General features: G+C 41.1%; 1 protein-coding gene across 19 annotated transcripts in view; it reads right to left on the reverse strand.

Moving 5' to 3' along the window:
• LOC138211660 (protocadherin gamma-C5-like) overlaps window positions 1-23507 on the reverse strand; it is a 284193-nt gene that overhangs the window by 186428 nt on the left and 74258 nt on the right. The window contains exon 1 of one of the 19 annotated variants that reach the window (XM_069171665.1): window positions 18976-21454. The exons of 12 other annotated variants lie outside the window; for them this stretch is intronic. In XM_069171665.1, coding sequence (XP_069027766.1) covers window positions 18976-21363 — 2388 coding nt within the window. In that variant the 5' untranslated portion in view covers window positions 21364-21454. Of the gene's footprint in view, window positions 1-137; window positions 2539-8019; window positions 10416-11755; window positions 14220-15365; window positions 17769-18975; window positions 21455-23507 lie in introns of those variants that run through there. 6 more of the 19 variants (XM_069171664.1, XM_069171663.1, XM_069171686.1 and 3 more) reach the window with 6 other exon arrangements.

Here is a 23507-nt window from a genome sequence, read left to right on the forward strand (position 1 = left end):
AATCAATTTCACAGGCAAAACTATTCATTCCTGAAAAGACCCTTCTAATTCTCCAAACTCATAAGGTCTGTTGTTATTGAAAAAGCTACATGTCCATACTATAATACCTGAAGGCAATAAGTGACACCGGTTCCTACCTCAGGAGAGCTATCACAATCAGCAAAGGCATCAGCGAAGTCTGATGGACTTTTCCTCAGAGTCTGGTCAGCAGGCAGCGTGTTGTCATTGTAAGACGTCACAAACTTAAAGTCACTGGTTCTAGAACCTGTTGTCAGGTAGGCGTCATAGTTGTAAGCGCTGCGTAAAGTTCCTGTGCCGTCAACATCTGCGTAATTAGGAGGGAGATAAGCGCTGGGGATGGCAACTGCTCCGTCAAACAACAGTCTGGGCTTTCTCCTGCGACAAAACCTCACACCGAGGATGATGATGATGAAGGTCAGAAAAAAGGTGGACACAGACACCAGCGCGATGATCAGATAAGAGGTCAATTTGGAATTCTTCTCATCGTAAGAAATATCTTTCAGTTCTGGCACCTCAGCCAAATTATCAGAAATAAGTAAATATATGGAACAGGTGGCAGACAGAGAGGGCTGTCCGTTATCTTTCACTGACACAATAAGGTTCTGTTTCATGCTGTCAGATTCAGAAATGTCCCGCTGGATCCTGATCTCTCCGCTGTGGAGACCAATAGTGAAAAGTCCCGGATCAGTGGATTTGACTATATGATAGGACAGCCAGGCGTTCTGTCCGGAGTCCGCGTCCACCGCTATCACTTTGGACACCAGAGAGCCTCCGTGTGCAGCTTTGGGGACCAGCTCGGTCATGAAGGAGTTGCCCTCCGGGGCGGGGTACAGTATCTGAGGAGAGTTGTCGTTCACATCCGTTATGAACACACTGACGGTCACGTTGCTGCTGAGCGGAGGAGAACCGTTGTCTCTGGCCATCACGTGGACTTTAAAACTCCTGAACTGTTCATAATCAAACGACCTCACAGCGTGGATCACCCCCGTGTCTCCGTTAACAGACAGATAGGAGGACACCGGGGCACCGTTCACCTCACCAGGTAACAGAGAATAAATCACTGTACCGTTTTGTCTCCAGTCGGGGTCTCGAGCAGTAACGGAACATAAAGTGGAGCCAGGTTTGTTATTTTCAGTCACATATGTGCTGTACGACTGTTCCTCAAACACAGGTGGGTTGTCGTTGATGTCAGCTACAGATAACTGAACAGTTTTAGAGGAGGACAGAGGTGGAGAGCCTTCGTCAGTGGCAGTGATTGTAATGTTGTAATCAGACACTAGTTCACGGTCCACTTGTCCTGTGGTCACCAGAGAATAATAGTTTTTAATAGACGGGACCAACTTAAAAGGGACACCCTGCTGAATGGAGCAGCGGACCTGTCGGTTATTCTCAGAGTCTCTGTCCTGCACGTTAATGATGCCCACCTCTGTACCAGGTGATATGTTTTCTGGTATAGGATTGGTCATTGATTTCAGATTTACAACAGGAGCGTTGTCATTGACATCGGTAACAGAAATCATTACCTTGGCGTAAGATGACAGCCCCAGCCCATCTTTAGCTTTAACACGTATTTCAAATGATGTGGTTGTTTCATAATCGACAGAGCCAATTACTCGTATGTCACCTGCTTTACGATCAATACTAAATATCTTCTTCACCTCTTCACTAACATGTCCAAAGTCATAAGTCACCTCTCCATTGACTCCCTCATCTGCATCAGTTGCGCTCACTGTAACCACTACGGTGTCTAAAGGAGAGTTTTCAGGCAGACTGGCTTTATAAACGGCCTGACTGAACACTGGGGCGTTATCATTAGCATCCAGCACAGTGACGTGTATGACGACTGTACCTGATCTCTGAGGGGAGCCACCATCTAGAGCTGTAAGGAGCAAATTTATTTCTTGTTGTTTTTCACGATCAAGCTCTTTATCAAGAACAAGCTCTATTGTGTTTCCAGTAACAGCCAAAATGAAATGATCGTTCTTTTTAAGGCTGTACTGCTGAACTGAATTTTGTCCTACATCCTCATCGTGCGCCTCCTCGATCACATAACGAGCTCCCCTCAATGCCGACTCTTGAATTTCTAAATTGATCAATTCTTCGTTGAATTGCGGCGAGTTGTCGTTAATATCTTGGATGTGAAGGCTAATGCGATGGAGCTCGAGAGGATTCTCCAATACGAGCTCGTGTTTCAAGACGCACGAAGCCTTTTCGCCACAAAGCCCCTCTCGGTCAATCCTGTCGGCCACAACCAGTTCTCCGTTGTTCAGGTTTATGTCACAGTAACGTTTATCAGTCCCGTCGGTGTCGATGCGGGCTCTTCTGCTGGACAGCGCGCCCGTCACCAGCCCGAGATCCTTGGCAATATTTCCAATAACTGATCCTCGTTTCATCTCCTCTGGGAAAGAATAGCTCATGTCTCCATACGCGGTATGCCAAAAAAGAAGGAAATAGAAGCTGCACAACTGAAGCGCGATAACTTTTGAATCCATCGTCTATGTTGAGTGCCTAATAAGTTACAAAAATCAAAGCTTCAAGCATAATTCAAAGACCTAACACGAATGGCAAAAGCAAATCAGCGCGATTGTGCCTTTATCTGGAGCAGTGAATGGGCGTCCAAGACCTTCAGTCCATAAAGGATAGACACTAAATCATTTAAGGCTGGTGCATAGCGACACCGTGAGTTAAGTTTGATGATAACACTGGCTCAAAAGTTCTTCTAAAACAACATTTAAATTGATTGTAGCCTACATAACTTTGTTAGTTATTCCTCTAATAAAAACAGAAGGTCAATTCACATTGGTGTTTACAACATTTGCAACTACAGTCACCCACAATCAGTAAGGAGACCATTTCAAAAAGTACTACTCCAATGAGTTAAGTCCAATAAAGAAAACCTGCACTTTTTTATACCATACTTATATATGTAACATACATATATTCAAAGTCTTGTAAATGAGTTGAAGCTGCCAAACTGTCAGAGCCACCACACTTAATAAGCATGCCTTGTATTTAAAAATATGAACATCTACTATGGAAAATAATATTTTTCAGATGCAACAACATTGCCAAGCACATCAACTACTCTTGAGCATATATCTGCATCTCAGCTGTAAATAGACAATTACCTAATAATCCTGTAAAAGGGGGTGTTGATTTCAATGTATGTCATTCTATCTCCATTACATGTGTCTGAGAAGAAGATCAGATTGTAGTCAATCTCCAGTGTATGTGGTCTGGGAAAATATGCACAACTGAAAGGCTTCAGTCACCATAACCATGACTGAGCTGATATTTTGGCAGAGAGAGAATGTTGTATTCAATATGCTTTTGCTAAAGTAAATTGCAGTCAAAATGTAGTTGGACGGACATGACTGCAGAGAGCGGTTATTGATATTTATCTAAAACTATGTGAATGTTTGTAACACCACCCCTTAGTTGCCATAAAAGTTTGGTACTGAACACTTATCTTCCGTAGGGGTGAGAAGTGCCCCATCTTTTTTCCACCATAAATTTCAGGGTAACATATCTACAAAAACCTTAAAAAGTACTGCAGTTCAAGACAAACATTTGTGTACAGTGTGTGGTGTTGTCAAATTCATACCTTCTCCTGACCAAGTACTTTCTCAGCCCCACACATCACTCAAACTACTGACTTGCATTCATAACATTGCGTGCAAAACAGAGTTACGTAACTAAATCCAATGCATGAGTTTCACTGACTGAACTATACTGCAAGTTTGAAGGCATTTGCTGTATTACAGAGTTTTAATCACTCCTAAATTAAATACACTTGGATTAAATCCATGCCTGTAGTGTCTATGTAACCAGAATAATTTAATCTGGGATTTTAATTATTATGTTTTGGAACTATGTTACTGTCCACTTAAGTAGGGTCGACAGGTTGTCATATAGCCGTTTTCCTCTGTACACAGAAAAGTGCGAGGAGAGTCATCTCTTCCTTAATATACTGTCTTTGTTACTCCATGCACAGAGATCGATAGAAGTGATCATCCATCTCTCAATAGAGGATCTTTTTTTTTTTTTTCCCGTCGTCTGTGCTTCGGTGTGGTAGGAGTTGTGAGCAGGATAAGATTAATCAGATTCCGCTAAAGAAAAGTTCACAACTTTAAATTGAATGTTGAACGACGAGCCATTGAAGAGCTTCAGTTTCGCCAACAGATCCTTAGAACTTTGAACATTTGATATCCTGGTGAGTTTATTGAAGTTCAATGCTTTTTTTTTTTTTCTGTTGCATGCTAGCTTCGTTAACAGGAATGCTCGACGATATTTAGAAGTACGTTGTGTATTTTGCAAAAACCAGTCAGGATAAATCTGAAGGGGATACAGAAAACATTCCTGAAGAGGTAATGATTGTAATTGAATGCCTTGAGTTATGCATGTTCGCTAATTAGTTGTTATATTGTGTGTGATGTTTACAGCCATGCGGGTTGCAGGCCCAGTTGAGTAAATTTAATTAGTAATGAACTATTGTCCTGCACATGTGCATAGGCTGTTTTTAATTTTTTTTATATATAATAGCTTCTTCGTTGGAACCAGAGGTACCGTCCATCCACCGTCCTGCCTGCCACCACTCACCCCATCTTCATCCATCTTACGGTCTACCTTCACCTGAGAGAATCCTCATCTCAGCTGGACATCACAGTTCATCTGGAGTCCATTTCGCTGGACATTGTTGTGCACAGGGGGGGCGGTAGGACATTTGGGAACTCAACTCTTTCTTTTATACCTTTTTTTTTTTTCAATTTCGTTTATTCCTGAGACCTCAGAGGTTTTTGATTTTCATATTACCTGCTTAGACACTTTTTGATGTGTGGAATTGTCAATTTGTTGTAGTAGTGGTTATTGTATTGTGTTCTAATTAAACCTGTTGTTGTAAGTGTAATTCGGGGTGGGTATTTCTTGTCTGTGCAGCAGTCAGACGAGTGATAGATTAACCAGTCTCCTCATCGAACCTGGATGGGATTTGATAATTCCCCTATTTTCTGTCTATTCTGCACTGCCTCTAAAGCAACAGCTGCACGGGGGTTACATCTAGAAAGGCTGACATCATCTTGTTTGTGACTCGACCCAGCAACGCTGTTTGTGTCACCACTTGGCCTGACATTCAAAAACCAGCTTCAATGTCTTGACAAATATTTCATTTTACAGGTTCGTAATGTGCATGAGGTTTATGAGTTCATATTAATATGTCTAAATTCTGACTAAAAACGTCTATTACCAATGGCTTCGGACACAAAGCTGGCAATAATGAAGAGAACAATTTAATGAAGAGAGCAATTTAACACAAAAATCAAGTCAGAAAAGGACACTATTCAAAGACTAACTACCACAAGCATACACCAAACTGATTTGTAATGACTACAGTTGGTTAAAATCTACACAAGGTGAAAAGAAAACTTGACCAACTTAACTCCTTGTAGCTGTTTCTTAATTCTCAGGAAAAAAAATCTAAATGGATATTTTGTAAAAAAATAAATAAATCGTGAGACAGGATGCAGTTTGGTAGTGAGTATCCCTCAAACATACAGACAGTAGATTGTCAGAATCTAATAAAGCGTCTTTATAGAAAATTCAGAGGCTTCCCCATGTAATCACTACTTTAACCGACACGCTGGAGATATCATCATCAGATAGCCACATGTAACGACGGAGTACATTTTTCAAAGAAACAACTCATTGATTATTCCTCTACATGAATATCTATCTTTAACTGTGGTCATGTCAAACACAACAATCTCAAACGAGACAAAAACAATTAAGCACTTTACATGTTCTTAAAAACAAATGGCTTTCAATATAAAGGCCTACAAAAATGTTGTCTTCCACTTGTAGAGTAGATATAACATAACAGAGGTTTCCGGTCATTCAAGTGATAGAAGGGACTAAAGTCTGAGACCACTTAGAAAATATGACATTTAAATGTACCCCTGAGGTAATCACATAGTTCAAGTATCAAAAAATATTTTAAAACACAAGATGTTATGACAGTAAAGTAAAGACATATTTTGGATTTATGATTATTTCTCGGTCAACAAACAATTTGATTCAAATTTGTGGTGCAGACAATGTTTGAAGAAAAGGTCAGATTTCCTTGAGTTGTAACCTTCCATGTAGCAGAGTTCAGATTACATTCAGGTAGATTTGATCAACTCATCAGGCTTGTGCGAATAAATCAACTCTCAGCCATTGTTCACCTGTTGTATATCAGGCTGAGCCTCAAGTTACCAGCAGAACATTGCTAACAAAGTAGCATTGTTATAATGGAAAAACATGGCATCAGAAGTATGTGGAAGTGTCAGAAGTCAGTGTTATTCTAAGCACATGGGGCTTTGTCAGCATTAAATCAAGGCCAGACTGACAGTTCCTAAGGGGGAAGTGCATCGCACACTATAATACTTTGTGAAAACTGGATCAAGGACCATCAGGCAGAACAAAAGTGAGCACAACATCAGAGGATTAATACATCAATTTTTTGTTCACAGAGAAAAAAGCAACTTCATCACAGATACAGAATCTTTGTGCAACTTCAATTAGCAAAACTACTGTCAAAAGAAGGATGTCCCATACTGGCCTCAAGTAGCAAAGGCTAAACCACTTATCAGGAGGTAAAACAATGCGATGACATTCCATCATTTTGATAATGGAAAAAAAATGTCACTGTAGAATCCAAGACTAAGATTTCTGGCAGTAATGGCATGTAAGGAGATCAATAAGAGAGAGAAAGATACTGCGCCATATCAAAGCTAGAGTGGAACATGGTGGTGGGAAAGATCAAGTCTTGTTACTCTGGAGTTTGACACCTGCACTAAATCTACTCCACCCTGAACAAGGAGGAGAAGCACTGTATTCTTCAGAGACATGCTACAACCTCTGGTTTGCATCTTTGTGGAGAAGAATTCATACCGCAGCAGGATAATGTGCCCAAACATGCCTTAAAACTTTGCAAGAACTACTTGAAGACCAAAGACGACCAAGGATTGCTAACTGTCATGGACTTTCCTCCACTGTTACGTGAACTCAACCCAGTTGAACTCTTATGGGACACTTGAAGGCAAAACAAACACAAATATCCCGGACACAACAAGAAGCTCTTTGAAACATTGTCGAATCATCCTGAAATAATATGGATTATCGGATTTTGTATAAACGTGTGCTGTCCATGCAGCTGTCCTGGCACACAGGACCAAATAAAAAAAATTATGAAATCCAAGTAAGAGATTCCATACCATATATTAAAGCTGATAACTCAGAGTCAGTTAGACTATGGTATCAAGCTGATAGAGATTATTACTGTATTGTTATTAAAGCATTTGTTTCTGCTATGATTTAAGGGTGCAAACAGTTGTATTTGATTTGTTTAGACATAGACCACATCATTCTGTACATCTGTGTTATTATTATTCATGTTTCCACTGTAAAAAATTTAAAAAAAATAACTAACAGCAATACAAAAAATGATGTCTCAAAAATGTACTTTTAACTTTTAAGGAGGACATACACATTCAAAACAGCAGATCCACCATGAATCAACAATCACTAATAAAACCAAAACCAAAAAGCAACTATTTCACACCTCCTTGATAAACTTTGATAACTGTCTTAACTAAGTCTTAAAGAGCAACTGGAATATGATGTGTCATGACTTTTGCCAGTACCAATGAGGCCTATACACTTGATAATAAAGCTGTTTAAAAAAAAATAAAAAAAGACTATGAGATGGGTAAAATTGTAAGTTTACCAAAAATATTAAAAGCAGAAAAAAGTCACAAAAGCTTGGTGGGATTTATGAAACAAAAACTGAATGCCCTTTAAAAACTGCAAGTTTAAATATATTTTTAGAACTAAAATTGGATGCTAAATGCTATGCACAGCAGAGAGGACCCAAAATCGTCAGCAAAGTCCGTTGTTATTGATAAGGCTATATGTCCAGGCATACTATAAAACGTTATGGAAATAAGTGAAACCTGTTCCTACCTCAGGAGAGCTATCACAGTCTCCGAAAGCATCAACAAAGTCTGATGGACTTTTCCTCAGAGTCTGGTCAGCAGGCAGCGTGTTTTCATTGTAAGACGTCACAAACTTAAAGTCACTGGTTCTAGAACCTGTTGTCAGGTAGGCGTCATAGTTGTAAGCGCTGCGTAAAGTTCCTGTGCCGTCAACATCTGCGTAATTAGGAGGGAGATAAGCGCTGGGGATGGCAACTGCTCCGTCAAACAACAGTCTGGGCTTTCTCCTGCGACAAAACCTCACACCGAGGATGATGATGATGAAGGTCAGAAAAAAGGTGGACACAGACACCAGCGCGATGATCAGGTAAGAGGTCAATTTGGAATTCTTCTCATCATAAGAAATATCTTTCAGTTCTGGCACCTCAGCCAAATTATCAGAAATAAGTAAATATATGGAACAGGTGGCAGAGAGAGAGGGCTGTCCGTTATCTTTCACTGACACAATAAGGTTCTGTTTCATGCTGTCAGATTCAGAAATGTCCCGCTGGGTCCTGATCTCTCCGCTGTGGAGACCAATAGTGAAAAGTCCCGGATCAGTGGATTTGACTATATGATAGGACAGCCAGGCGTTCTGTCCGGAGTCCGCGTCCACCGCTATCACTTTGGACACCAGAGAGCCTCCGTGTGCAGCTTTGGGGACCAGCTCGGTCATGAAGGAGTTGCCCTCCGGGGCGGGGTACAGTATCTGAGGAGAGTTGTCGTTCACATCCGATATGAACACACTGACGGTCACGTTGCTGCTGAGCGGAGGAGAACCGTTGTCTCTGGCCATCACGTGGACTTTAAAACTCCTGAACTGTTCATAATCAAACGACCTCACAGCGTGGATCACCCCCGTGTCTCCGTTAACAGACAGATAGGAGGACACCGGGGCACCGTTCACCTCACCAGGTAACAGAGAATAAATCACTGTCCCGTTTTGTCTCCAGTCGGGGTCTCGAGCAGTAACGGAACATAAAGTGGAGCCAGGTTTGTTATTTTCAGTCACATATGTGCTGTACGACTGTTCCTCAAACACAGGTGGGTTGTCGTTGATGTCAGCTACAGATAACTGAACAGTTTTAGAGGAGGACAGAGGTGGAGAGCCCTCGTCAGTGGCAGTGATTGTAATGTTGTAATCAGACACTAGTTCACGGTCCAGTTGTCCTGTGGTCACCAGAGAATAATAGTTTTTAATAGAAGGGACCAATTTAAAAGGGACACCCTGCTGAATGGAGCAGCGGACCTGTTGGTTGTTATCAGAATCTGCATCCTGCACGTTAATGATGCCCACCTCTGTACCAGGTGACACGTTCTCAGGTATGGGGTTAGACAGAGATTTTACATAGATTACAGGTATGTTGTCATTGACATCAATGACATCTACGGTTACCTTTGTGTATGACGATAATCCGAACCCATCCTTTACTTTAACGCGTAACTCATACATTGTAAAAGTTTCAAAGTCAATCGCACCATTAAGTTTGATTTCGCCATTTTTACGGTCAATACGAAAAACTCTCTTCACCTCTTCACTAACATGTCCAAAGTCATAAGTCACCTCTCCATTGACTCCCTCATCTGCATCAGTTGCGCTCACTGTAACCACTACAGTGTCTAAAGGAGAGTTTTCAGGCAGACTGGCTTTATAAACGGCCTGACTGAACACTGGGGCGTTATCATTAGCATCCAGCACAGTGACGTGTATGACTACTGTACCTGATCTCTGAGGGGAGCCACCATCTAGAGCTGTAAGGAGCAAATTTATCTCTTGTTGTTTTTCACGATCAAGCTCTTTATCAAGAACAAGCTCTATTGCGTTTCCAGTAACAGCCAAAATGAAATGATCGTTCTTTTTAAGGTTGTACTGCTGAACTGAATTTTGTCCTACATCCTCATCGTGCGCCTCCTCGATCACATAACGAGCTCCCCTCAATGCCGACTCTTGAATTTCTAAATTGATCCATTCTTCGTTAAATTGAGGTGAGTTGTCATTAACATCTTGAATGTGAAGACTAAAAGGATGCAGTTCCAGTGGATTCTCCAGTACAAGGTCGCGTTTTATCACACAGCTCAGCTTTTCTCCACAAAGCTCCTCTCGGTCAATCCTGTCTGCAACAATTAAATCTCCTGTGCTGAGGTTGATGTCACAATATCGTTTACGATTCCCTGCGTCGTCAACACGGGCATTTCTGGAAGACAGTTTACTCGGGTCCAGCTTAATATCCTTCGCTATGTTCCCAATAAGAGATCCGCGCTTGATTTCCTCCTGAAAGGAATAGCTCGCGTCACCATTCGCACCATGCCACAATAAAAATAAAACGAAGCAGCTGATTTGGCGCCCCATTATGGCAATGCGTTTGGCACACAACAACAGTCCTCGATTAAATTTGAAATTCAAGACGGATTGTGCAGTTGAATCAAAAGACATTCGACAGCACTCCACAGTTAGTCCGACTGCATCGTAGGAACATCAGGAACTGAAACATTATCCTTTCATTGGTCTACGCCACACCAGAGGGTGGATTGGAAATACTTCCCGTCGGCTGGCTAATAGCGACACCACGAGTGGACTGAAGAAATAACAGACTGTATAAAATGAAACATTCAAATAAGTAGAAGTGAAAATATTATCATAGTGCAAGATATATTTTAAAATGATAGTGGAAACGCCTTAAGTGACAAGACATTATATGCAGTCATAACACAGCAGGCAGGAGATGAAAAAAAAAAAAAAAAACGGTTATCAGTTTTGCTATAATTTCCAAAGTCAAACCCCGTGTCAAACGAAATATAAGTAAATATTTTGAGAGAAATTAAAAGAGTAAGAATACGTATAGACAATTAAAATAAAATGATTATAAACTATGTTTCTAACATAATAAATCTCCGACAGACTTCCACACTGGTTACATTAATCAACACCTTCTTACAATTGATTACAATTACTAATCCCACCATCTGAAAAATGTGAAGATACAATCAGATCCTGAAAATGTAAATGTCTTGTAAAAGAAACTGCATAAAATCAGCACTCACTAAAATATTGCCTCGCCGAGAGACAGAGGGAGAGCCTCTGCATGTCAGTGCAATAAAACAAAATACATTTATATTTCACGTGAAATTCAGTCTCAGTGACTTTAAAATGAACACAAAATGAAATAGCAGGAAGTCAAAACGACCGTTACGTCAACAGTCTAGTTGGCCCAAACCATCTGCGACCAATACAAGTTTTTGAAAATAATATTAAGTATTTGAAGTTTTTGACTGAATGTAACAAAAAAACAACAAAAAAACAACATTTCTTGTTCAGAGTAAATATTGAGCCTTAAGTAATCCTCAATAACGTAATATCTGTTTAATTGAAACCTTTCTGGCTGGATTGGTCCAAATCGTTGTAATTGTAGTAGGATATGTAGCAAACAATATTTCGAATGGCTATACAATTTAATGATGATAATTACTGTTCAATATCTTCTTGAGTACTAAATGGTGCAATCCCTTGTCCCTATCAGTTCTTTTCGATGTTATGAAAAATGGTTCATTCTACCACAACTTGTAACTTTTCCATCACATGATTGTCTCGTTTTGAATGACGGGTTGATTGACAGGTTGTCAAATCAAAAATAAAGCCTATATGGAGATTTATTGGACACATTTATTCAGAAGGCTATAGGAGCATAATAGAAAAGCCCAGGGAAATATGAGACACGTGTTCCTACCTCAGGAGAAGCATCACAATCTCCAAAAACATCAGCAAAGTCTGATGGACTTTTCCTCAGAGTCTGGTCAGCAGGCAGCGTGTTGTCATTGTAAGACGTCACAAACTTAAAGTCACTGGTTCTAGAACCTGTTGTCAGGTAGGCGTCATAGTTGTAAGCGCTGCGTAAAGTTCCTGTGCCGTCAACATCTGCGTAATTAGGAGGGAGATACGCGCTGGGGATGGCAACTGCTCCGTCAAACAACAGTCTGGGTTTTCTCCTGCGACAAAACCTCACACCGAGGATGATGATGATGAAGGTCAGAAAAAAGGTGGACACAGACACCAGCGCGATGATCAGGTAAGAGGTCAATTTGGAATTCTTCTCATCATAAGAAATATCTTTCAGTTCTGGCACCTCAGCCAAGTTATCAGAAATAAGTAAATACATGGAACAGGTGGCCGAGAGAGAGGGCTGTCCGTTATCTTTCACTGACACAATAAGGTTCTGTTTCATGCTGTCAGATTCAGAAATGTCCCGCTGGGTCCTGATCTCTCCGCTGTGGAGACCAATCGTGAAAAGTCCCGGATCAGTGGATTTGACTATATAATAGGACAGCCAGGCATTCTGTCCGGAGTCCGCGTCCACCGCTATCACTTTGGACACCAGAGAGCCTCCGTGTGCAGCTTTGGGGACCAGCTCGGTCATGAAGGAGTTGCCCTCCGGGGCGGGGTACAGTATCTGAGGAGAGTTGTCGTTCACATCCGATATGAAAACACTGACGGTCACGTTGCTGCTGAGCGGAGGAGAACCGTTGTCTCTGGCCATCACGTGGACTTTAAAACTCCTGAACTGTTCATAATCAAACGACCTCACAGCGTGGATCACCCCCGTGTCTCCGTTAACAGACAGATAGGAGGACACCGGGGCACCGTTCACCTCACCAGGTAACAGAGAATAAATCACTGTACCGTTTTGTCTCCAGTCGGGGTCTCGAGCAGTAACGGAACATAAAGTGGAGCCAGGTTTGTTATTTTCAGTCACATATGTGCTGTACGACTGTTCCTCAAACACAGGTGGGTTGTCGTTGATGTCAGCTACAGATAACTGAACAGTTTTAGAGGAGGACAGAGGTGGAGAGCCCTCGTCAGTGGCAGTGATTGTAATGTTGTAATCAGACACTAGTTCACGGTCCAGTTGTCCTGTGGTCACCAGAGAATAATAGTTTTTAATAGATGGAACCAACTTAAAAGGGACACCCTGCTGAATGGAGCAGCGGACCTGTCGGTTATTCTCAGAGTCTCTGTCCTGCACGTTAATGATTCCCACCTCTGTACCAGGTGACACGTTCTCAGGTATGAAGTTAGACAGAGATTCCAAGTGTATAAATGGAGCGTTGTCATTTATGTCCGTAATGTCAATAATTAACGTTGCATATGAGGCCATACCCATACCATCTTTAGCACTAATCTGCATTTCATAAGACGATTCCTTTTCATAATCAATAGGGCCAGCCACTTTAACTTCTCCTGTTTTGGGATTCAAAGAGAAAATTTGGTTTTCATCTGAAACATGGTCAATTCCATAAATTACTTCACCATTTACTCCTTCGTCTGCATCAGTAGCACTCACTGAGAGAACAACAGTATCTGAAGGAGAGTTTTCAGGCAGATTTGCTTTATAGACACTCTGACTAAACACTGGTACATTATCATTAGCATCCTGTACATTTACGTGTATGACTACAGTGCCTGATCTCTGAGGAGATCCACCATCAAAGGCTGTAAGCAACAACACAATCTCGTTTTTATCTTCCCTGTCTAATGCTTTGTCTAATACTAATTCACCATATTTTCGTCCACTGCCCTTTGATTTGATATTTAATTTGAAATGCTCATTCTCCTGAAGTGAGTAACTCTGAACAGCATTTTCGCCAATGTCTCCATCATGGGCCTCATCCAACTGAAAACGTGCACCTTTAACTGCCGATTCATGAATTTCCAATTTAAGTGATTCCTCCTTAAACTGTGGTGAATTGTCGTTGATGTCTTGGACGCGGATATTAATACGGTGCAGCTCTAAAGGATTTTCCAGAACAAGTTCCTGTTTTAGAACACACGACGCCTTTTTCGCACAAAGCCCTTCTCTGTCAATCCTTTCTTGTACAATCAGGTCTCCGGTATTTAGATTCACACCGCAGTACTTAACACTGCTGTCCTCCGTATTGATACGGGCCTTTCGAGCGGACAGTGTCCCCAAATCAAGTCCCAGATCCTTCGCGATATTTCCAATTACAGATCCGCCTTTCATCTCCTCCGGGATAGAGTAGCTCACGTCTCCATTGACGGGGTGGGAAGCAAAAAAAACAAAAGCAAGTCCGCAGTGAAGCGCAAATGTGCTGTATCCCATTGTTATGGCGAAGACAACACTGACAGACCGAAAGTATTACAGCTCAAATATATCAACGATACGACCGTGATTTCGTCCAATACACAAACAAGGGCACATAGCAGTCACACACGAGAGACCGCTTTTTCCAACTGCGAACAACAGCAGAATTGAATTCGTGGACACAGAAGGGTGGAGAATGGCTGAGCTTTCGCGTTTACTGGTACACACTGACACCATCAGTATTTTCTGAGGTACAACAAGACAATGAATTATTATTTGGAGAAAAGTTATTTTACGAATAACTAACTCTTACTGAAGAAAAAAAACACCGGCGTTGATTTAATAATTGACTCACTTATAATGGAAAGAAGAAACACTCATATTTAATTCCCCTCTCCCCTACTGGCTTCTCTCTTACTCTCAATACAATTAAGTATATTTCAGTATTTTATGACGTGCAAAAGTCTTTTTCCAGGTTTTCTACAGGACTATAAATTCATATATTGATATTGAATTAAAAATACAAACTCAAAACAAATGGAATAGCACGCCTGTGCGTCTTTTAAATGAAATTGGTAAAAAAGGAAAGCTGTCAAAATTAGTTTTACCGTGAGATATCAAATATAACTGGATTAAGACACGCCATCGACAAGGAGAAATAAATGAAAGTAATTCTTTCATGAGCTATCCCGAAAGACGTGTTGTTGAAGGCAAACACATTCCAATCATTTGAGCAATTTTGGCACCTATTATTTACTAATATCAAGGGGTAGGTAGATTGTTAATTACAAAATCACAGGGGGAAAAAAAAATAACTGCAAGATAAACCATTCCAAGAGTGTAACAAAGGAAGCAGTACATTGCTCCTGAAAATGTATTACTACAGCACAGAGGTTCAGCACCAGGGACAGAGACACAGAGGACAAGCAGCAGCTCCACTTTCAATACTCAGGCAAAGACAAAGAGGCCACGACAACTGAAAAAGCAGTTTTAAGAAGATTAAAAAAAACTACACAAGCTACTAGGAAAGAGGAGTCAAAATCACAATGTGTGTAGTCAAGAATAACAAACTAATAACCATGTATTTAAGTTTGTAACCACTTGTAACATATGAGGAATCAGTCCAATAAAAGGGGAAAAGAATACTAAAGCCAAACACACCTTGTACTCATGAAAGTGAGATGTTATCTGGGTTGTAAAGTTGATAATAGCTTAGACGATATGAAACAGCTGTTCCTACCTCAGGAGAAGCATCGCAACCTCCAAAAACATCAGCAAAGTCTGATGGACTTTTCCTCAGAGTCTGGTCAGCAGGCAGCGTGTTGTCATTGTAAGACGTCACAAACTTAAAGTCACTGGTTCTAGAACCTGTTGTCAGGTACGCGTCATAGTTGTAAGCGCTGCGTAAAGTTCCTGTGCCGTCAACATCTGCGTAATTAGGAGGGAGATACGCGCTGGGGATGGCAACTGCTCCGTCAAACAACAGTCTGGGCTTTCTCCTGCGACAAAACCTCACACCGAGGATGATGATGATGAAGGTCAGAAAAAAGGTGGACACCGACACAAGCGCGATGATCAGGTAAGACGTCAATTTGGAATTCTTCTCATCATAAGAAATATCTTTCAGTTCTGGCACCTCAGCCAAGTTATCAGAAATAAGTAAATATATGGAACAGGTGGCAGAGAGAGAGGGCTGTCCGTTATCTTTCACTGACACAATAAGGTTCTGTTTCATGCTGTCAGATTCAGAAATGTCCCGCTGGGTCCTGATCTCTCCGCTGTGGACACCAATAGTGAAAAGTCCCAGATCAGTGGATTTGACTATATGATAGGACAGCCAGGCGTTCTGTCCGGAGTCCGCGTCCACCGCTATCACTTTGGACACCAGAGAGCCTCCGTGTGCAGCTTTGGGGACCAGCTCGGTCATGAAGGAGTTGCCCTCCGGGGTGGGGTACAGTATCTGAGGAGAGTTGTCGTTCACATCCGATATGAACACACTGACGGTCACGTTGCTGCTGAGCGGAGGAGAACCATTGTCTCTGGCCATCACGTGGACTTTAAAACTCCTGAACTGTTCATAATCAAACGACCTCACAGCGTGGATCACCCCCGTGTCTCCGTTAACAGACAGATAGGAGGACACCGGGGCACCGTTCACCTCACCAGGTAACAGAGAATAAATCACTGTACCGTTTTGTCTCCAGTCGGGGTCTCGAGCAGTAACGGAACATAAAGTGGAGCCAGGTTTGTTATTTTCAGTCACATATGTGCTGTACGACTGTTCCTCAAACACAGGTGGGTTGTCGTTGATGTCAGCTACAGATAACTGAACAGTTTTAGAGGAGGACAGAGGTGGAGAGCCCTCGTCAGTGGCAGTGATTGTAATGTTGTAATCAGACACTAGTTCACGGTCCAGTTGTCCTGTGGTCACCAGAGAATAATAGTTTTTAATAGATGGAACCAACTTAAAAGGGACACCCTGCTGAATGGAGCAGCGGACCTGTCGGTTATTCTCAGAGTCTCTGTCCTGCACGTTAATGATTCCCACCTCTGTACCAGGTGACACGTTCTCAGGTATGAAGTTAGACAGAGATTCCAAGTGTATGACTGGAACGTTGTCATTTATGTCCGTAATATCAATAATTAACGTTGCATATGAGGCCAGACCCAAACCATCTTTAGCACTAATCTGCATTTCATAAGATGATTCCTTTTCATAATCAATAGCTCCAGCTACTTGAACTACTCCTGTTTTGGGATTCAAAGAGAAAATTTGGTTTTCATCTGAAACATGGTCAATTCCATAAATTACTTCACCATTTACTCCTTCGTCTGCATCAGTAGCACTCACTGAGAGAACAACAGTATCTAAAGGAGAGTTTTCAGCCAGACTTGCTTTATAGACACTCTGGCTAAACACTGGTACATTATCATTAGCATCCAGTACAGTGATGTGTATGACTACAGTGCCTGATCTCTGAGGAGATCCACCATCAAAGGCTGTAAGCAACAACACAATCTCTTTTTTATCTTCTCTGTCTAATTCTTTGTCTAAGACTAATTCACCGTATTTTCGTCCACTGCCCTTTGATTTTATATTTAGTTTGAAATGATCATTCTGCTGAAGTGAGTAGCCCTGAACAGAATTTTCTCCGATGTCTACATCATGGGCCTCATCCAGCTGAAAACGTGCACCTTTATCTGCCGATTCACGAATTTCCAATTTAAGTGATTCCTCCTTAAATTTTGGTGAATTGTCGTTAATGTCTTGGACGCGGATATTAAGACGGTGCAGCACTAAAGGATTTTCCAGAACAAATTCCTGTTTTAGAACACACGATGCCTTTTTCGCACAAAGCCCTTCTCTATCAATCCTTTCTTGTACAATCAGGTCTCCGGTATTTAGATTCACACCGCAGTACTTAACACTGCTGTCCTCCGTATTGATACGGGCCTTTCGAGCGGACAGTCTCCCCAAATCAAGTCCCAGATCCTTCGCGATATTTCCAATTATAGATCCGCGTTTCATCTCCTCCGGGATAGAGTAGCTCACGTCTCCATTGACGGGGTGGAAAGCAAAAAAAACAAAAGCAAGTCCGTAGTGGAGCACAAATGTGCTGGATCCCATTGTTAAGGCGAAGATATCACTTACAGACTGAAAGTATTAAAGCTCAAATATATCAACGATACGACCGTGATTTCGTCCAATACACAAACAAGGGCACATAGCAGTCATACACGAGAGACCGCTTTTTCCAACTGCGAACAACAGCAGAATTGAATTCGTGGACACAGAAGGGTGGAGAATGGCTGAGCTTTCGCGTTTACTGGCACACACTGACACCATGAGTATTTTCTGAGGTACAACAAGGCGATGAATTATTATTTGGAGAAAATTTATTTCAGGAATAACTAACTCTTACTGAAGAAAAAAAAAAAACACCGACGTTGATTTAATAATTGACTCACTTATAATGGAAAGAAGCAACAGTAATATTAAATTCCCCTCTCCCCTAGTCGTTTCTCTCTTACACTCAATACGATTAAGTATATTTCAGTAATTTATGACGTGCAAAAATCTTTTCCCACCTATTCTACAGACCTGTAACGTCACATATTGATATTCAATTACAAATACAAACTCAACTAATGGAGTCGCACATCTATGTGTCTTTTAAATGAAATTGGTTAAAAGAAAAGCTGTCAAAATTAGTTTTACCTTGACACATGAAACATAACTGGATTAAGACACACCATCGACAATGAGCAGTAATTGAAAGTAATTATGTCATGAGCTATCCCGAAAAACATATTGTTGAACACAAACACAGTCCGACCATTGGAGTGATTTTGGCACCTATTATTTACTAATATCTAGGGCTAGGTAGATTGTTAGTTACAAAATCTCAGGGGAAAAAAGTAACTGCAAGATAAACCGTTCCCACGGTGTAACAAAGGACCGGTACATTGCTCCTGAAAATGTATTACTACAGCACAGAGGTTAAGTACCAAGGACAGAGACACAGAGGACAAGCAGCAGCTCCATTTTCAAGACTCAGGCAAAGACAATGAGGCTACGATAACTGAAAAAGCAGTTTTAAGAAGATTAAAAACAACAACTTCAGAAGCTACGAGGAAAGAGGAGGCAAAATTGCAACATGTGTAGTTAAGAAAAACAAACTAATAATCATCCATTTAAGTTTGTAACCACTTGTAACGTGTGACAAATCAATTAAATAAAAGGGGAAAAGAATACTAAAGTCAAACACATCTTGTACTCATGAAAGTGAGACATTATCTGGGTTGTAAAGTTGGTAATAGCTTAGATGATATGAAACACTTGTTCCTACCTCGGGAGAAGCATCGCAATCTCCAAAAACATCAGCAAAGTCTGATGGACTTTTCCTCAGAGTCTGGTCAGCAGGCAGCGTGTTGTCATTGTAAGACGTCACAAACTTAAAGTCACTGGTTCTAGAACCTGTTGTCAGGTAGGCGTCATAGTTGTAAGCGCTGCGTAAAGTTCCTGTGCCGTCAACATCTGCGTAATTAGGAGGGAGATAAGCGCTGGGGATGGCAACTGCTCCGTCAAACAACAGTCTGGGCTTTCTCCTGCGACAAAACCTCACACCGAGATTGATGATGATGAAGGTCAGAAAAAAGGTGGACACCGACACCAGCGCGATGATCAGATAAGAGGTCAATTTGGAATTCTTCTCATCATAAGAAATATCTTTCAGTTCTGGCACCTCAGCCAAGTTATCAGAAATAAGTAAATATATGGAACAGGTGGCAGAGAGAGAGGGCTGTCCGTTATCTTTCACTGACACAATAAGGTTCTGTTTCATGCTGTCAGATTCAGAAATGTCCCGCTGGGTCCTGATCTCTCCGCTGTGGACACCAATAGTGAAAAGTCCCGGATCAGTGGATTTGATTATATGATAGGACAGCCAGGCGTTCTGTCCGGAGTCCGCGTCCACCGCTATCACTTTGGACACCAGAGAGCCTCCGTGTGCAGCTTTGGGGATCAGCTCGGTCATGAAGGAGTTGCCCTCCGGGGCGGGGTACAGTATCTGAGGAGAGTTGTCGTTCACATCCGATATGAACACACTGACGGTCACGTTGCTGCTGAGCGGAGGAGAACCGTTGTCTCTGGCCATCACGTGGACTTTAAAACTCCGGAACTGTTCATAATCAAACGACCTCACAGCGTGGATCACCCCCGTGTCTCCGTTAACAGACAGATAGGAGGACACCGGGGCACCGTTCACCTCACCAGGTAACAGAGAATAAATCACTGTACCGTTTTGTCTCCAGTCGGGGTCTCGAGCAGTAACGGAACATAAAGTGGAGCCAGGTTTGTTATTTTCAGTCACATATGTGCTGTACGACTGTTCCTCAAACACAGGTGGGTTGTCGTTGATGTCAGCTACAGATAACTGAACAGTTTTAGAGGAGGACAGAGGTGGAGAGCCCTCGTCAGTGGCAGTGATTGTAATGTTGTAATCAGACACTAGTTCACGGTCCAGTTGTCCTGTGGTCACCAGAGAATAATAGTTTTTAATAGATGGAACCAACTTAAAAGGGACACCCTGCTGAATGGAGCAGCGGACCTGTCGGTTATTCTCAGAGTCTCTGTCCTGCACGTTAATGATGCCCACCTCTGTACCAGGTGACACGTTCTCAGGTACGGGGTTAGACAGGGATTTCAGGTGTATAACTGGGGCGTTGTCATTTATGTCCGTAATGTCAATAATTAACGTTGCATATGAGGCCAGACCCAAACCATCTTTAGCACTAATCTGTATTTCATGAAATGATTTTTTTTCATAATCAATAGCTCCAGCTACTTTAACTTCTCCTGTTTTGGGATTCAAAGAGAAAATTTGGTTTTCATCTGAAACATGGTCAATTCCATAAATGACTTCACCATTTACTCCTTCGTCTGCATCAGTAGCACTCACTGAGAGAACAACAGTATCTAAAGGAGAGTTTTCAGGCAGATTTGCTTTATAGACACTCTGGCTAAACACTGGTTCATTATCATTAGCATCCAGTACAGTGATGTGTATGACCACAGTGCCTGATCTCTGAGGAGATCCACCATCAAAGGCTGTAAGCAACAACACAATCTCTTTTTTATCTTCTCTGTCTAATTCTTTGTCTAAGACTAATTCACCATATTTTCGTCCACTGCCCTTTGATTTTATATTTAGTTTGAAATGATCATTCTGCTGAAGTGAGTAGCCCTGAACAGCATTTTCTCCGATGTCTCCATCATGGGCCTCATCCAGCTGAAAACGTGCACCTTTATCTGCCGATTCACGAATTTCGAATTTAAGTGATTCCTCCTTAAATTGTGGTGAATTGTCGTTGATGTCTTGAACTCGGATATTAATACGGTGCAGCTCTAAAGGATTTTCCAGAACAAGTTCTTGTTTTAGAACACACGATTCCTTTTTCGCACAAAGCCCTTCTCTATCAATCCTTTCGTGTACAATCAGGTCTCCGGTATTTAGATTCACACCGCTGTACAGAACGTTGTTATCCTCAGAATCGATACGGGCCTTTCGAGCGGACAATCTCCCCAAATCCAGTCCCAGATCCTTCGCGATATTTCCAATTACAGATCCGCGTTTCATCTCCTCCGGGATAGAGTAGCTCACGTCTCCATTGACGGGACGGAAAGCAAGAAAAACAAAAGCAAGTCCGCAGTGGAGCGTAAATGCGTTGTATCCCATTGTTACAGCGAAACAAAGTACATACGCCTCAAAATATCACTCAGAAGTTAAACATGCTAATGATGCAATACAAATTGTAAGATTGCAGTCACACACGAAACGGGTTTTCTAACTGCGGTACAACAGCACAATCAGGCTTTGAATTCGTGGAGAGAGAAGGGTGGAGAATGGCTGTGACTTCGCGTTTGCTGGTAGACACTGACACCATGAGTATTTGTTCAGGTACAACAAAGATTATTTTATTTTACAAATAAGTTCCCTTAACTATCAAGATATTGTTAAATAAGTTTGTAATTAATTGATATGCTATTTTAAAGTTCCCTTCCAATGAGTGTTGAGTCAAGATAAGCGGATACACTTCTCCAAATAGCAGTGGAGAATACAGCAACACCATTTTTTTTTTAACAATTTGTCTGTTTCCAAACTACTTTGTAGTGTCCAAAAATAGACAAAGCACATGAACTATGTCTGAAATTGAAATGGGGCCAATTTCATTTGATGTTTCTGTTAATTTTTCATTTTATGAAAATAAATTACACATTTTGCATCATAATCTATGCCCAAAACTCTGAGATCAAGCCCTGATGAAAAGGGAGTGATATATTCTATTTATTTTCTGCACCATCTTGACATTCACCTTACTGGGCTGTGAGGGGAGTGCAAAAGAGGGAAATGTTAATTGTCCTCATGTGTGCCTTCTTTTCGTTGGAGTATAAAAAAACCACTTCACTTTGTAACTTTGCATATAAACAGCATGTGGAAATGTATTATCACATTTTAACCACCAAACATGAAACTTAAAAGACCACCATTGACTGATGCAGATTGTGAACCTAACTGTTCTGTGCTTTTAAAAGGTACCACAGGCTATTTTGTATTTGATGTACTACAGCAGTAAAAATACAGATCAATTTGTAGCAATCACACTGCTGCAAGAATTTTGACCAGGAAGAGGCAGTCCAATCTCTCAAGTCCTTGAGCGGAGGAAATACAGTGTGTATTTAATCCATGGCATGAGTTATCTCTCGGGTTTTGAAAACATTCAAGTTTTCCACGATCAACAGTTGTTTCAAATGTCAATGAAATACAGCTAAAATGTCATGTATGAATTCATAATAGAAATTCATCAAATACAACACTATTCAACTACCAGGACGACACTATACTATTGTTGCTAAATGCTTTGTGAACAATTGATTGCACCATATTGCATTTGATGTAATGTAAAGTGTCTGTAATAGTAGTATCTCCTACTAAACAATATAATGCATCTATCAAGGAATCGATTCTAGTAAAACAAAATCACAAAGACACTTGAGAACTATACCTAATGTCCATGAGGGAATGAATGAATGCATTTAACATGAAAGAATGCATGGGACGATGAAATAAGGAATGACACATTTTTTTATGGATGTAAAAATAATTTTACCTACAGAGAGCAAACTTAGTAGAGCATCACTCCCCTAACAAAACCAAGAGGCTTCAATTTAACTTTGTTCATTGTGTTCTAATACTGTGTTCATTCTCCTTGAAATTATGTTCACACCCGACTACATTGTTTCCCCTATAAAGTGTTATGGAAGTATAGTGGCTGACTGGAGGAGTTTAGAATATGTCCCCCCTCTCATTTGCTGCTGAAAATGAGTTGCGCATTAAAGTCCAAAGCATCTAAATGTTCGATCGTAGCCAAGTAATAAAGCAATAAAAACGATCATGCTCTTCCGTCACGCAAAAACAAACACATATCTATATAAAATAATAACACCAAAAAATGTATCTAACTTTGAAAGAGTGGTAATATGTTTTAAAAATGCTTAAAGTACGGTCCAAATCAACAATGCCCCAGAAGATGTAATGGAGTTCAGGACCAAGGACAGTGAAACAACTAACTTAATTTGAAGAGTTAGAAAGACAATAGAGCAAAATGAAAAATATAAAATCTCGCGATAATTTAGGACTGCTTTTTTCATCATGCCGAGAAGCAAATAATTGTTTGAAATGTAATGCTACCTCAGGAGAACCATTGCAATCTCACAACAGTTCAGCAAAGTCTGTTGGACTCGAACTCTGTCAGAAAAAAATCCGGCACCAAGGATAAAAGGGGCCCAATAAAAAAAGAAAAGATCATTCAGAGGTTGAAG

This window comes from Embiotoca jacksoni, unplaced genomic scaffold, assembly GCF_022577435.1.
Source record: "Embiotoca jacksoni isolate LCO1_2020_lvr unplaced genomic scaffold, fEmbJac1.0.p SCAF_5, whole genome shotgun sequence".
Taxonomy (NCBI): domain Eukaryota; kingdom Metazoa; phylum Chordata; class Actinopteri; family Embiotocidae; genus Embiotoca; species Embiotoca jacksoni.